This window comes from Larimichthys crocea, chromosome XIV (genome assembly GCF_000972845.2).
Source record: "Larimichthys crocea isolate SSNF chromosome XIV, L_crocea_2.0, whole genome shotgun sequence".
Taxonomy (NCBI): Eukaryota; Metazoa; Chordata; class Actinopteri; family Sciaenidae; genus Larimichthys; species Larimichthys crocea.
The window spans coordinates 8135664-8149395 of NC_040024.1; the positions used below are offsets into that span (position 1 = coordinate 8135664).

The 13732-nt window shown below is 41.8% G+C and overlaps 1 protein-coding gene across 1 annotated transcript; it reads left to right on the top strand.

Annotated features, from left to right (window-relative positions):
• The first annotated feature begins 10177 nt into the window (after positions 1–10177).
• LOC113747643 (uncharacterized) lies at positions 10178–12737 on the top strand. Its single transcript, XM_027288058.1, has 5 exons — positions 10178–10379; positions 11425–11487; positions 11590–11737; positions 12137–12163; positions 12286–12737. Exons 1-5 carry the CDS (start codon positions 10194–10196, stop codon positions 12663–12665), a joined length of 804 nt encoding a protein of 267 aa, XP_027143859.1. The 5' UTR covers positions 10178–10193; the 3' UTR covers positions 12666–12737.
• The last annotated feature ends 995 nt before the right edge of the window (positions 12738–13732 follow it).

Sequence of the window (13732 nt, forward strand, 5' to 3'; positions counted from 1 at the left end):
CAAACCGCCTTTTCTCCCCTAAGAATGCTTCAACAAATGTTTAAGTCTACATGGGTCCATGCAGTCTTGGCAAACTTTTTTCATGTTAGTAAAATAGTCGATATTCTGAATTCCTAAAAGGCCCTGGAAACTTATTTGAATCAACCAAAAGTCACTTGTAGTAACTCTAACCCTGAACTGGTGGAGAAAATAAGAGATTTCAGCATTGGACCGCTATGACTTGCAAGACCAAGGTAAACAGGGAGGAAGCACATGAAGAAACTGTCCTTTCAAAATAAGAAAAGTTGAGCTTGTGAAAATCAACTTGTGTAGTTTTAAATTTTTGGGAAACTGCAATGCACAAACTATTTTGAACGAAAAAGCAATTATTAGGAGACAATCAGATTTTAAGGATCTCTGTTCAAAGCTCAGACGTGTGCAATAGTTTGATTCCTGCATATTTAATCATTAATATATAATGTTATAAAGAAAGATTAAGATTTGAAGCCACCTTTTCAGTTTTAGTCATATGATCTTCCATTTGTGTCATTTCAATGATTTACCAACAACATGTAATATCTTTTATTATGTTTTTGCTGCATATAAGAAAAAAGAGGGAAATCTTGAATCGTCATCATAGGACCTGTTCAAGAGCCAGATCCATGTAATTGAAAAACAGAGTCTGTGTCTGGAGGCTGTAAATAGCTACCTGTGAGGACCCAAAGAAGCTTAATGTTGCTTGGCAACAGCACCAACCTCAAGAAAAAAAGAAAACAAAACGCCAAGCTGGTCAGTTCAATGTGAAATGTGACTTGTGATTGAGCCTCGTGTGGATTTGAGGCTGAGGTGAGATCATCCGGGCGGTTAGATAAAAGGTCACAGGTTTGATCCTCACGGGAGATGGCAGCCACGTTCCTGATGGCGTTGAAGATTTTTCTCTTTGTCTCGCGGCCTGGATCGGGAGTTAAATGCCTCGTCTTTAAAAGGGGAAAAAGGAGTTTGATACAAATTCAGCCTAGAAATTGAAAGCTGATAAAGCCATCATAGACACAGTTTCCCTATCAGTCTTGAGTTTGCATGGAGTCAAATCTAAAACACTCCTAATTCTGTCCATGTGCGACTTTTTACTACTATCAAGCAGGGATATGAGTTTTTTCAGCCAATACCTTTACCGACCCAATAACTGCTTCTCTTAAACAACTAATAAGCCATTTGTGTGGATGCACTTTGCTAACATAGTTACCACGTGACGGACGCTGCTACTTCAGCATGTTCTTCAAGATGCGCAAGATGTTTCAGGTTAGATTTGTCAAGGCGTCATAACTCATCCTGATTTATAATATTTTGTCCGATATCGGATCCAGAGTTTTAGACGTTTAGCTCCCCCCTCATAATACTGCACCACATTAGAGAGCATATATATAAGGTCTTTCTTGATTTCTCTTTCTTTGTCAACACTGTGTTGTCGCTTTGCTTTGTTTGCCTGACCTCATTTCACTTCCACCACCCCCACCTCCTGCCGCCGAAGGCAACCAAATTAGGGGAGCGGGGGGAGGTTGTCGGCGGCCACGATGTGGTCGCTCTGAATGAGTGGTAAAAGGACGGGTGGAATAAAAAGCTTATCATGAATGGAGTAAAGCCGCTACAGTTTGTCAAAGATGGCTTAAGTGAAGTCCCCCACATCCTCCCTAAAAACCTCTTGACGTCACGGCAAGACAAGAGCTTGGCAAACGGCGACCAGGGTTTTTTTTTTTTTTGTACATACCATTTATACACTACAGCGTCTGTGCAGTGTCTCCCTAAATCCATGCTTGCTGACTTAATATTCTCCTCTCGCTTGTATGTGTTTATCTACATCCACTTCTTATTACGCTTGACAAGAATATAATGTACTTGATAGTGACGAGTAATTGGTGCGGTATGCCAATAGTGGATATTTGGGCACAGCTTTACAGCCTAGAAATGACATCAAAGCCATATTTAGAGAAGAAAAACATGTATATTTAGATAATCTGTTCTTGTACATCCCTTCTGTTACGTCGTCTGTAGTGCCGTAAAGCAACAGTCAAGCAACCTAGAAGAAGAAGAAGAAGAAGAAGAAATCCCGTGCATCCCATGCTACCAAAAGAAAGTGCGTAAAGTAGGATTTTAGTTTGTGTTTAAGATGATTGTATGTTCACAAGGTGCGGGCTTACCCTTCACAGCGTGGCCAATCAGTGGCCACTGTCCTTTCAGGGAGGCATCTGCCAATCAGGAAGCTCTACAGGGCCCCATTCCCGCAACCCACCACTCTTCTTATTGCCTCATCACTTCTTCTATCATGATGATTGATGCTTTATTTATTGCTGGTTTATTAATTTGGATAATTTATGTGGATACCTACGTTGTTGTTGTTGTTGTTGTGAACTCCTCCAGACTTGTTTTGTTGTGTTTCCTGATGTGAAGGCATGTGAAATCCATATTTGTATGTTTTAGGCTATAAATTCCCTCTGTGTATTTTTGACATTTCGATCTATGATGTGTTGTTGGACTTTCAGAAATGGCGGCTAAGGTGAGAATGCACAAGAACACTCCCTGTACTGTGTTTTCTGCACTAAATAAAATTTGCTGCATATTGCTTTGAACTCTACGCACCTTGCTTTTGTCGGTTTTGTAAAATTACTCGCATCAAACTGCAACAATAAACCACAAATATGTCAGACATCTACAGAAACTCAACATTTGTACGTGTTGAATCTGAGTGTAGAGCTCCCAAAGTAATTTCAATTTCTGAAAGAATATCCTCCTGACCCGGACCCTTCGGGGGATGCTGGTATTGCTATGAGGGTCCCTGCAGGAACTGGTTTCAATCTCGGTCCCTCTGGGTGCTGTTCCAGTTCAAACAGACTCGTGGATGATTTGACAGAACGTTGTTCCTTTTATTATTACAGTGCTGGAATTTAGGAATTTAGAGCACTCAATTATGCACAGCGTAAATAGGACGCTTTGTCTTTGTGCATCCCCTTGACACACTTGACGTGACATACTACAGGAGGTCGGAGAGGTCTTGCATGCCTTGAAAAAGTCCCACCCAGACACGGATTGGTGTTACAATTCACTAGCATGGACCCACACCAACAACAAGATAGGTTTAAATGATTTATTGACAAAATGAAGGATTAAGAGTGAAGCGTGATCTTGTGTACTTCTTCTTCTTCAAAGGGAACCAGAGGGTTAGAAGGGTATTAGACAGACTGTTGGAAGTGGCGCGGTTGAGGTCTGGTCTGGATCCTAGAAGCTCCAAAACTCAAGATAAGCACAGAACAATTCTTAAAAAGAAACAATTGCTTATGGTTAACCAAAAAAAAATCTCTTTGTAGAACCAAAAATGACGTCAGGATGTCCGTTTTTTGTGTTTGAACGGTTAGTCAACGATTGAATATATCTTCGATTCAATCTGGAACCGGCCTTCATGTCCTCAAGAGTTGCTGTGCTCAAATTTGCTTCTGTTCAATAACTATCAACAGTATCCATTTACGTCATCACAGCAGAGACAATCCAAAACACACTGTCGAATAATTACAACAAATGCACGATGGAATAAAGAAAACTTAATTCCACATTACTCAGTGTGGTAACTCTGAGGAAAAATTCAATTTTTGCAAACCAAAAGAGAAAAGAAAAAAGAAAATGTGGTTAATACCAACTGAGCATCGTTCAGTTCATGGAGCCTTGTGAAAATAAAACTAAAAGAAAGTGATTAAGTATGAAAAATCCAGCATGAACAGGCCACATGCCAGCAGCGATCTTTCTGCTTTTAATGTCCTGGAAGAAAGATCAAATGAAAACTGCAGTGCACCCTGGGTATTTTTTGGAGAGGGTTGTAAATGTACCTCAAGCTAGAAACAGAGTTCAGAAAGATGTGTGTTGCGTTTACCATTAAAGGGTATATTCATAGAGGATATCAGCAACATCAGACTGCACTTAAACTTTGCAATAAATTATATTCAGTATGTATACACACACTGTATATACAGTATATTCAGATTGGTATGAAGGTCAAGGAGAGACATCATTAGTTTGTCCAACCTAGCGATGATCAAAAACTCACTCAGCAGTTTTCTGGCAGAAGGATTCCTGATGTCAATGAAACGAAAATAACTTCGGCATATTTAAATGTCAGGCTTCATGGTTGAGTCTCTCTTTTTCTTGCACTTTGACTCGTATGAAGTCTGTCTCGAAGACGACTGCAGTGCAGTGAGAGAGTGGAGAACAAAAAGAAAAATGCATTACGCTGGTGGAGACTGGTGGAGTTTTTGCTTTTCATGTGCAGCATCTTTTCTGTCTGCAGCAGATTTTTTCAAAGGTGTATTTGATGGGAAGAGTTTGTGCTTTGCATCATTTTCTAAAGCTTGACATATTCAATCCAACTTTAGATCGTGATCTTAAATCTATCGATGTCGACTGGCTTCTGCGTCTGATCAATTCTTTATTAGGATCTCCCCTCAAGGATCAAATTCTCCTTTTTTTAAAGATCAGTTTCCTCTTGTTGTCAATATCCCCGGTGAAACATCAATAAAGTTTGACAGGAGCGGATGCTGACACCGGCCTTAAAGCGCAGACGGTGGTTTTAAATTCGCATTTTACACATTCGACGTTTCTTTTTCTGCACGATGTGAAAGACAAGAGCGTCCAGGCAAAGTATTTAAGAGAAGTCTGTGTTACCCCTGGAGCATTTCTGATCGATGGTGTGTTATGTGAAGACGTACTGTAGGAGGTCAGAGGTCATCCTGCTTTGCCCCCGGAGCTAGGAAGATAGATTTCACAAAGGAAATATTCAATCCGTCTTACATATGTTTGGAGACGTTGCTCAGATGAAGAGTGATGAAAAGAAAACAGTTCTCTCAGCTTTGATCTCGAAAACAAAAGAAAATCCTGTCGTCTATTCTGGGAGTCTATAATTTCAGGATTTACTGAACCACATGATCTTCAGCCTCAAAACGTCTCATTTGATCACATGACGGATGAGACGTGCTTCTTTTGTCTTCACAAAGACATATGCGGGGGGAATGATTTTAAAAAGACGAGCAGAGACGAGATCACATGAGACGGTTTCGGATTGGATCAGATCACATGTGAAGGGGGAGAGGAGGAGATCATGTTGATGTCAAATGAAGCTGCATTTAAGCGGAATATGTTTTTTTTAAAGAAAATGAATGCACGCGCCGTCATGTCTCAGTTACATCCATGAGTCGTCAGGGCAACAGAAGTGTGACGCGTGATGCATGAAAAGGTATTACCTGACACGGGCGGGGTTACAGATATTACGGTGATCACACATCACATGCAGCAACAGGCAGCAGGACACACTGAGTGCTGCATGTGAATGAAGCACTGCAGTGTGGTAGCTTATCATCAGCTGCAGGGACTGAGATCACAGTTGTTGTTTTTTGAATGACGGAGAATTAAAAATAGCCCCTCTGTGATGTCTTGGGCTAAAAATACTGTAGAAGTGAGCACAGCAGAGATGTTGTGTGTTTTCGGATGATTCGGCATTCTCGGCATTGCTTCGCATTCATACAGCTGCATACGTTCACTCCTGCATGCTGCAACAAGGCAGAGAGCTGCTGCTGATGAGTATGGATGTCCCTCTCTCCAGGAAACTCCTCTCCTGCACGAGGAGTGATGAATTTTAATACTTAAAGAAGCAGTGTTTGGACTCAAAACAAAAAATGTAAGAAACTGCAGTCCACACACAATCAGATTTATTCCTCCTTTTTCCAGAATACATCTATGCTTTGATTCCTCTGTGCACGTCTTCACGTCATTATCTCCTTCCCCAAAAGCTCATTCGTGTAGCCCACAGGTCAGCAGCATGTGAAAGTATCTAGTATTTAATTATCCTGATAGTTCATTAATTGATACTTTGCAAAACAAGACTCTAGGGTTCTACACGGTGCTATACAGTAATGCTTTGAGCTTAATGCTCATATCAGCAGATATGACATTTCCCATGGCCTTTGAGGCTAAGGCCCTTTATTTACAGAAGAAACTTGAGAGATACCTGTACTGTACGTTACTCTACATTAGGAAGAGATGGTTAGGTAGATCTGTCAGATCAGTCTTTAGTGGTACGTGGTGATGAATTCAGCTGTGTCACAACACTTTGGAACAATCAATCGTTCAGTTTGCACCAATCCTCTTACATAACCATTCAGTGGTGGCAGGGTTAGTGAAGCGTAGGGCTGCAACTAACGATTATTTTCATGATCAATCTGTCCAGGATTCTTTTTTGTTTTGTTTAGGTTTTTGGTCCATAAAATGTCAGAAAAGGCCCAAGGCGACGTTTTCAGATGTCTTGTTTTGTCCTAAACCCAAAGATATCGAGTTCACGATTCAATCGATTATCCAAGCGGCTGTGGCTCACAGGCAGAGCGGGTCGTCCACCAATCAGATGATCGGTGGTTCGATCCCCTGGCTCCCTGGTCTGCATGCCGAAGTGTCCTTGGGCAAGACTGAACCCCAAGTTGCTCCCGAAGGCTGTGCCATCGGTGTATGAATGTGTATGAATGCTTAGATCCTTAAACTGATGAGCGGTTGGCACCTTGCACGGTAGCCAATGCCATCAGTGTATGAATGGGGTGAATGAGATATGTAGTGTAGCGCTTTGAGTGGTCGGAAGACTAGAAAGGCGCTATATAAGTACAGTCCATTTACCATTTACCAAACAGTTGGCGATCAATTTAAAACTGATGAATCATTGGAACAAAGTTGCAGGGATGGGCAAGTTCAGCTCGATTCCGCTAAAAAGTCCAAAGAGAATAATCCCAGCTGGGATTAATACATATAGTCTTGCAGCGTTAATGCAACACTGTTACCCCGCTGAGGAAACGCCACATGATCGGATTCAGCAGACATCATCTCAGCTGCGAGCTTTGTCCTCCGGTTTGCCGGGGGGGGCACAGCGAGGTTATCTGTAACACAGAGAGCGTGACACTATCCTCACCGACTATCAATAATGCTCAGCTAACGCTACCGTATCCCCAGGAGGAGGTGAGAGCAGCGATACCCTCTTTATGAAAGAAACCAGAGAGCGTCAAGGGGGGAAGGCGGAAGATGACACAGGAAGGAGGGTGGGGGGGGAAGCAACATGCTGAGATGTGAGAAAAGTCTCCGGAGAGCGAGCTTACGGGTTTTTCTCGTGTGTTCGAGAGGGAAGAAGAAGACGCAGAAGAAAGACCCGTGCAGGGTTCTTCAAATTAGAACATGAAAGAAAGAGATGGAGGTGCTACATGAGGGAGTTTAGGTGTGTGGAAATGAAATTGAGGGAGGATGGAGGGGGGAAAAACACAGCGGAGACTCGGGTTGCAAGGGAGGAGAGAAAACAGGAAGCAATGGAGAGAATAAGAGAGAGAGAGAGAGAGAGAGCATAGCTTCTATTTATAAACATGAAAAAGAACCTTTGGATTGCTCTATGGAAAAAAAAAATCTAACAAAGAGAGAGAGAGAGAGAAAAGAACAAAAGGGGAGAGAGAGAGAGTCAGAAAGAAGAAGAAGGCAGGCAGATGGGTGGAAAAGATGAAAAGATGGATGGATACACAAAAGAGCTGGAGAGGGGAGAGAAAAGGGGGGAGGGAGGAAAGAGAGGAGGGAGGGAGGAATACATTTACCTTGACTGACACTGCGACAGGGAGAGAAAGCAGAACCCCCCCCTACCCACCACCACCACCACACTCCAAGAAATTGTAGCTCCATAACATCATGCGACACAATCACTGCAGTGGGTTTGCTGTAGGGGGCTACACTGAATATTACAGCATGCACGCACAGATGCATCCACGTGCACACACACACACACAGCAATAGAAACATCTCAACAGATTTATAGCAACAATAAAAAATAGTAAGTTCTGCCTTTTTTTTGGAGGGAACTTTTCAAACATGCAGAGACTTCAGCCGGTTGGGACGAGACTATGAAACAACAGGAGCGGCGGTGGAACTGTGGAATAAAAAACGAAGACATGCGAGACGATCGATAATGTGCAACAGATAAATAGAGACGCAGTGACATTTGCAGGAAGTGAGCAGGGATCGATAACATCTCAGAGACCCGGACATGTGCTCGTTTTTAGAAACACAAGCCACTCTTCAGCATCTCGTTCACATCAATGCTGTCAATATGCTGCAGAGCAAAGAAATCAGTCTGAGACGTCGGTGGGTGGCCGGTTCGGTTTGAACCCCAGGAACTGAAGAATCTTTAGTAAAACGACATGATTCAAACTGTATTTCAGTATCGTGGCCCTGCACGTTCTTTGGTTGGTGCAGCAGCTTTCAGCGTCGTTCCTTTTGGATGTTGATGTGAATAACGTGAGGATTTCCACCCGTTCTATTGTTGTGCACATAGGTTGCCACGGGCAACAGCATCAGTTACTGTATAGAGGGGGGAAAATGCAACATGAATGTAAAGTGTTGGCAGGAACTGGTGTTCCCTCAGTGCCAGCTCAAGGCCGCCCACTAGTGATGGAAACAAAGTATTGCAGCTTCTAACACGTTTAATGCTGCATTGAACTGAAAACTTATAAACAAACATTGTAAAGGGAATTTAAATATTTTTACATAATTATTCACAACAAGTGCAACTTTAAATGCTGAATTAAAAATCACACCTCATTTTACTGAACAGGAATGCAGGTTTTATGTCAAGCAGAAGGCACATGCAGCAGTGTTATGATACTGTATAGTATGGCACTACATCAAGTCTATAATACTGGGGCATTATTGTACTAATAATATAAGTATGAGCAAGAGTTGTGTCACTGTGTCAAATCTGTGTGTGCATCATAAAAGACTGAATGCAAAGTGAAATCTGCAAATGTGTTTATCAGAATCCATGTGTGCTTTGTCAAAATAATGAACTGTGATTTGTAAATGTTGCTACATTAATGGCCCAGTGCTATGAGGTATGGAAGACAATGATAAATATGCATAAACAGAAAGGTAAAAGATAGCGGTGACTTGAAAATTGTGATAAATTATCAACTGATTTGATTGATTTTAAAGCAGATCTCATGTAAAAACCGTTGTGTCTTTACAAAAATCATTTTCCCCAACTTACTTTCATAAGTTACAACACAAAACTGCCATTTATCATTTAAAGGATGAGGACGCAGGACGTAGTCGTGCAGTTTTGGAATGAAACCACCTTCACTTTGCCTCCTGATCCAAGCACGAGGCAGAAACTGTGGTGGCCGCGATTGTCAGTTTGAAAAATTAAATAAACTGTGAATGTATTTTAAATTGACATTTCTATTCCAAATAGTTCTCCTCGGATAAACTGGGCTGTCATTCATTATTCACAACGCCCAACTGACATTTAGTGCAAGAAGGAAGGAACAACAACCACGTCCGTGTGACGAGAAAAGTCTCAATGGCTCCGTATTCCCCCATGAAACTTTAAATTTAAATGACATAATGGACCAATCACAGATGACACATTTCAGCAGTTACATCCAAACAGAAAATTTAAAAAAAGGATCACACCCGATACTTGTCAGCGAAGAGCCAAGAGAAACACAGGTATGTTTTGATATTTTATAATCCATATCTGCTGGGCCTGAATGTGGGTACACTGATAGATTTGGATATTTTATTGAATGTGTGGGAAGTTGTCTCAAGATTTTCTTGGAACCAACTACAATTTAGAGCTCAGACATTGAGTCAGGGTGCTCAGAAACCGTCCACAGTATATTTTTGAAGAGTTTAATGATCCAAAAATCAGATGTCGAAATAATATTTAAGCTTAAAAATGAATGAACTGAATACTTCTTATCCAGATAACGTACAAGTTATTTCATCTTACCTGACGACGTTTAACAGACAGTGTGGAAAGACGTTTTGTAAGAGCTTCACTTTTTTTCCAACTTCCAGACAAACTGGATCAGGACAGCTTTTGTTGTTCAGTGTGTGTGGAGCTTTACACTGACCCGGTGTCGACTCCATGCGGACACAACTTCTGCGAGCACTGCATTGAAAGTTACTGGGACAGCACAGAGGCGTGTCGCTGTGCAAGGAAATATTTTACCTGAGACCTAAGCTTCGGATCAACACCACCTTCCGAGAGGTAGTCGATCACCTTAGAAAACACAACTGCAGGCCGAGTCACGGGTGCTGAGGCCAAAGCTGGTGATGTCTGCACAGGTGTCAGACTAAAGGCCGTGAAGTCCTGCCTGGTGTGTATGGCGTCTTACTGTGAGAGTCACCTGGAGACAGCAGCAGCCCTGAGTAAACATACGCTGATTGAACCAGTCAGCAACCCGGAGGACAGGAGATGTAAGAAGCACGAGAAGATCCTCGAGCTGTTCTGTAAGGAGGGAAAGTTCATATGTCAGATCTGCGCAGAGGCCTGTGCACAGCAGAAAATGGTAAAGTTCAGTTTTTATCTTGTCATTTGCAGAAAACATCTTACTTAAATCAAAGGATTCCCATTTGAAAAGGATTCCACACTGCATGTAGCGTTTTAAGATCACTAAGTCATTCCATGACCTCACACGTCAACACGTCAAAAAGAAAAAGCGCCTTAATGCTAATGGGAGGAAATTCATAGAGTTCCAGACAGCACAGAACAGCTCGTCTTTAACAGCTGTGCACATTTACCTTAACTAATGCACACCTGTTAGTAATCTGCTTTAATGAATCCCCAATCTGTCCACCTGAGAGCCTCATTTCAACAAAGAAATGCTCCCAAATGACCATTTATGGTCACACAACTTCCTTTCTGACTCAATAAAGTGTCACGGAAATGATTTTGTCATAGTTTTATTCCCAGGGTAGCTCCAATTAGGTAGCATTTACCACGATGTAAATACATTCACACACATCATGTGTGTTTATTTTTCAGTCATTCAATGAAGCGCTTGAACTGCCATTTCAAATTTCTTTTAGTAATTTTATTCTGACTGCAACTTCGACTTCTTTCCATATTCCAACTGCACATTTGAAACAAACGGATGAGCAGACGTACAGACTTTTTTTGTTTTAATTAAGTTTTTGTTTTTCAGTGTTCACCTTTTTACTTTTAAGTATCAGTTCACTTTAGTTACTTCAGTCTGGCTTTAATGTATTTTATGATTTTTGGTTTTAGTATTTATTGGTTTATATATTTCCATCAGCATTTCTTTTATTCCATTTCACTTTTATTAAGATTTTACTTGTATAATATAATCAATTTATTTTGTGTTATGTTTCATTATACTCAGTTGACCCAGATTACACAAGATATTGCTTTGGAGTCATAAATGCTGCCCGAGAGTGCAAATTAAAAGAAAGTCATGTGTAAATAACTTCAAATTAACAAGAAAATGTCAATGATGGTTGATATAAATTAATAAATTCCAAGCTTTGCTTGTACAATACATGACCATTGATATACAAGATTCACACTTTTAACAGATTTGACTTGACTTTCAGGAGCATGCAGGTGTTCATGTCTGTCATGGAAGCCGTCAAGAAGACCCACAAAGAGCTCAAGAGGTTTGAAAGGCTCGAACCAGGTCAGCGTGGGAACATGTATCTAAGATGTATCTGTTTGTACTAACGATAGCAGCAACTATGTGTCTGTTTTCCCATCGACAGGAATTCAAGCAAGCCTACGCACTTCCATCAACTCAAACCTGGCCAAGCGTCCCCATGAATGAGGTGGATTTCTTGGGTTATATACAGACGTCTTTGATCAGTGCGAGAGAGTTCATCGACCTTGAAATTAGAGCACAGTCAGCCGCTGGTAAGTCTGAAGCAGAGTCACGGTCACAATTACTGGTCTGGCCTTCGTTCTGCTTTAAATACATGGAAGTGAATTAGAATACGGATATGAAAGATTGCCTGTGTTGGTCCTGTAAGAAGCTTCATGTGTTGTGTGTGTCCTGGGATTAATAAAAAGGGGGTTAGAAATGAATAAATGTTGTCGTTGACAGTCTGATGGCTGGAAGGTTACTTGATGAAAACACAGCAAAAAAAAAGAAAAAGATAAACTATGTTGTGGCAGAGATGATTGGAACGCCACAGGTGATTTGATAAATTGAGCAATTTTTTTTATTCATTTAATTACACCGTCATTTATCATTCATCACATCAACAGCTTAATTTATCACGTTGCTAATTACGGCCTATCTTCCCCCCACAGGGCTTAAAAAAGTGCAGACATTTGCAGGTTTGTCTTTGTTTTTTAATGTGTTCTTTATTCAGATTCAATCTAAAACACAGTCAGTTCTTTCCTCTTAGGCCTGCATGCTATATGTCATTGTAAGATAAGTGTCACGTCTGTTTTACCAGCGGACGTCACCACTGACCCCAACACTGCAGGGCCCTGGCTTATCATCTCTGAAGACGGGAAAGAGGTTCATGGAAAACACTTCTGTCGTTGCTACACAGGGTCTAACCACAGGCAGGCATTAGTGGGAGGTCGAGGTGAAAGAGAAATCCAACTGGGTGCTGGGAGTCGCTTCTGGAAATCTGAAGAACAGATCGCACCGGCTCCGGAAAAACGGCTTGTGGAATCCAATCACTTTAACGCTGTCTCCTCCTTCGCAGAGGGTGGGGGTGTTTGTGGATTACGAGGAGAGAGAGGTGTAGTTCATCGACGTGGAGGCCCAGACTCACATCTACACCTTCACAAAGTGCAGCTTCAAAGGCAGGATCTACCCCATCTTTGATCCGTGCTTGGCGGCAGAAAAGACGGAGGCAGCTCCTCTTAGAATCAACTTCGACTTGAAATCAAGCAGTTAGTTGATGCGTGAGCTGGAGGACTGCATAATAAAGGCATTCATTGTGTATTATAATATGTTAGAATACAGAACAGCAGATCTCTCAGTTTGTGACGTGGATTTTTTGACATTTGTAAATATTTTTTTGTTATAATCAAGATGATCGCCTCACCCAAAAAGATTTATGTTACCTAGATAAGTAGGCTTCTCTAGTCTTGACTTGGTCTTGACTTGGTCTTGGTCTCGCCCTGTCTTGGCCTCAGTATTGCTACACTCTAGTCTTGGTCTTGGTCTTGGTCTTGACTTGGTCTTGGCTTGGTCTTGTTCTTGTTCTTGGTCTTGGTCTTGGTCTTGGTCTTGGCTTGGTCTTGTTCTTGGTCTTGACTTGGTCTTGACTTGGTCTTGGTCTTGACTTGGTCTTGGCTTGGTCTTGTACTTGGTCTTGACTTGGTCTTGGTCTTGGTCTTGACTTGGTCTTGACTTGGTCTTGGTCTCGCCCTGTCTTGGCCTCAGTATTGATACACTCTAGTCTTGGTCTTGACTTGGTCTTGGTCTTGGTCTTGACTTGGTCTTGGCTTGGTCTTGGTCTTGGTCTTGACTTGGTCTTGGCTTGGTCTTGGTCTTGGTCTTGGTCTTGGTCTTGGTCTTGGTCTTGACTTGGTCTTGGCTTGGTCTTGCCCTGTCTTGGCCTCAGTATTGCTACACTCTAGTCTTGGTCTTGACTTGGTCTTGGTCTTGACTTGGTCTTGGTCTCGCCCTGTGTTGGCCTCAGTATTGATACACTCTAGTCTTGGTCTTGGTCTTGGTCTTGGTCTTGGTCTTGACTTGGTCTTGGCTTGGTCTTGGTCTTGGTCTTGACTTGGTCTTGTCTTGGTCTTGGCTTGGTCTTGGTCTTGGTCTTGGCTTGGTCTTGGTCTTGGTCTTGGCTTGGTCTCGGTTAATGTGCTCTTGACTAAAACACTGACAGTTCTTGTACTGTTAACTTTAAGCAGTGTATCTTCAGTTGCATATAAATA

Excerpts from the sequence above, each read along its gene's own strand:
- LOC113747643 (XM_027288058.1), top strand. The coding sequence starts at position 10,194 with ATGGCGTCTTACTGTGAGAGTCACCTGGAGACAGCAGCAGCCCTGAGT. Across the intron at positions 10,380-11,424 it reads CCTGTGCACAGCAGAAAATG|GAGCATGCAGGTGTTCATGT; the intron begins GTAAAGTTCAGT and ends CTTGACTTTCAG. Across the intron at positions 11,738-12,136 it reads TAGAGCACAGTCAGCCGCTG|GGCTTAAAAAAGTGCAGACA; the intron begins GTAAGTCTGAAG and ends TTCCCCCCACAG.